General features: G+C 52.5%; 1 protein-coding gene across 1 annotated transcript; it reads right to left on the reverse strand.

The window, feature by feature from the left end:
- Positions 1–238: 238 nt before the first annotated feature.
- Positions 239–1,909, reverse strand: NDN (necdin, MAGE family member). Its single transcript, XM_046007323.1, has one exon. The coding sequence runs from the start codon at positions 1,792–1,794 to the stop codon at positions 817–819; it is 978 nt and encodes a 325-aa protein (XP_045863279.1). The 5' UTR covers positions 1,795–1,909; the 3' UTR covers positions 239–816.
- Positions 1,910–2,345: the final 436 nt, after the last annotated feature.

Here is a 2,345-nt window from a genome sequence, read left to right on the forward strand (position 1 = left end):
TTCTGGGTGGTGTAATTATGAACATTTTTGCTTTGTTGTTTTTATACTTTTCTGTATTTGTCCACTTTGAACATGTAAGTTACATTCAAAAAACCATAAACCATACATTTATGAGTAAGGATGAGCAGTGATTTTCCCATCCTAGTAGATGAAATTATCATATTTGTACATTTGGTAAAATGTCTTATTCCCAACCCATACTATTTTGTTAAAAAGATAAAGTACACTATTCAAAAAATGATTGTATCACAAGAATCTTTAATGTTCACTTTAAAGTTTACTCATGGTGGGGTTGTATTTGTGTTTAGTAAAGTGTGCCAAGTGCCACATTGAGACCATTTCAGTTCACACCACTGCACTCCACACGGATGTCTCCTGTGCCCAGCGAGGTCATAAAGAGAGGGGCCTTGACTTTTCTCTCAGTTAGGCCAACTTTACTGGGGAGTTCCTCCAAACTCTCCAGAAGTAGTCTACCCTAATACACATCATCCGTTCCATATAAAAGAATAAGATGGAAAATTTCTCAATGTGTTTCATAAGTTTAGCACGTCTCTGGTACAAAAATTCAAGAAAGGTAGCACAAAAGCGAAAGCACCAACCGAGTTTACTTAAACAAACATGCATAAATCCTACACACTATCTAACAGTACTGAAATGAATACAACATTGCATTAAAAGGTATAAAAGCACTGTACTGAAAACAAAGTTACACGTGAAATACTGCACTGGAAATCCTGAATACTCTAATGTCCCACCCCCACCCCTCCACCGCCCTGGTGAGGGTCAGAAACCATCAATATCTGCCTCCAGACCTTGCTAGTCCTCGGAGACACTGCTGCGGGGGCAGTGGGCACTGGGATCAGCCTCCCGCAGAGCTCTGGCCTCCTCCAGAGCTTCTCTGTACCGGGAGGGCCAGGCCTGGGGGTCTTTCTTAAAGACCCTGGCCAGGAACTCCATGATTTGCATCTTGGTGATTTCACGGCTGGCACGGGAACCCCAGAAGAACTCGTACTCAGGTGGTTCAGCGTGGGGTACGCGCTGGTACTTCAGGTAATTCTGTTGGACGAACTCCTCGGTGATGAGCTTTCTCACGTCTCCAAATGTGGAGTGTTTCTTCCAGGGCCGCAGCCCCAGGATGCGCAGCACGTTCCAGACGGCACTCTCTCGGGCGCCGCGACCCTTCACATAGATGAGGCTCAGGATCATCAGCAGGAGGCCTGTCATGGGCATGCGGTTGCTCAGCGCCACCCTGTCCAGCTCCTCTGGCTCAAGCGCTTTAACTAGCGAAAACTCCATCGTGTGCAGGCTCGTCAGCCGCAGGTGTAGCCCGAACACTCGTGCGAGGATGAGGCTGGTGCGCCTGAGAATGCTTCTGCACCACTTCTTGTAACTGCCGATGACATCCTTCACCATGTCTGGGAACCAGATGATCATTCTCTTCTGGTCCTTGACCAACACGTACCACATGAGCTCGTGCGCCTTCTGCACCAGCTGGGCTGGGGCTGGCGGTGCTGGGCCAGGCTGGGCCGCGCTCAGGGCCTGGTGGGCGCGGCCTTCCTCCGAGGCCTGCTGCAGGGCCTTCGGGTCTCCCTCTTCGCTTGGGGCCTGAGGTGGAGGCGAGGCCAGAGGGGCGTCGGTCGCGCCTAACGGAGGGGTCTCTGGCCCTGCGAGGATCGCGGCCTGAGACGCGGGCGGGGAGAGCCCCCCGGGAACCCCAGCACTGCTGTGCACCTCGGAGTTGGAGGCCTCGGCTGCAGAGTTGGGGTCGCACACATCCTTACTTTGTTCGGACATGTCTGCTCCGTCGGACAAGGGGAGGGCCTCTGCTTCCAGCAGCTCTTCGAGCCTGCACTCCCTCCGCGGACTCCTGGAGAGGAAGTGCGCGTTGCTGCGCGCGGCGCCTTCCGCAGCAGCCAGGCGGGGCGGGGCGGCGGCGCGACCGGCCACTGCGCTTGCGCGTCCGCAGGCCGAGAGCCGGGCTGCCTTGGGAGGGGCGGGGCAGGGCTGAGAGCCCGACGGGGCGGATGTCATTTGAGGCCTCTTAGAGGTAGTGGAGCGTTGCCAGAATGAAGGGGGGCTAGTGACTTGAAGGTGTCCCATTTGGGTAGAAATGGTGGTGTGGAGGAGGGGAGGGATATGGATGGTCACTGGAGAAGGAGCAAGTTTAAGAGGAAAGATGATAGTTTAAGTTTCTGAGATCAGTTTCTTGAGTATCTTAGGAAATGTTTAACCGGGTCTATCCAGAGTCAGGATAGGTATAAAAGTGCCAGAGAAGGTTCTAGATTGGCGTGTAAACTTCAGTTTCGTGACGATGAGTGTGAGAATTTAAACCTAGAGAACAATCA

The sequence above is a fragment of the Meles meles genome, chromosome 6, assembly GCF_922984935.1.
Source record: "Meles meles chromosome 6, mMelMel3.1 paternal haplotype, whole genome shotgun sequence".
In the NCBI taxonomy this organism is placed as follows: domain Eukaryota; kingdom Metazoa; phylum Chordata; class Mammalia; order Carnivora; family Mustelidae; genus Meles; species Meles meles.

Bases quoted from the DNA above. Each gene is read 5' to 3' on its own strand.
- NDN (XM_046007323.1), bottom strand. From the start codon at position 1,794: ATGTCCGAACAAAGTAAGGATGTGTGCGACCCCAACTCTGCAGCCGAG.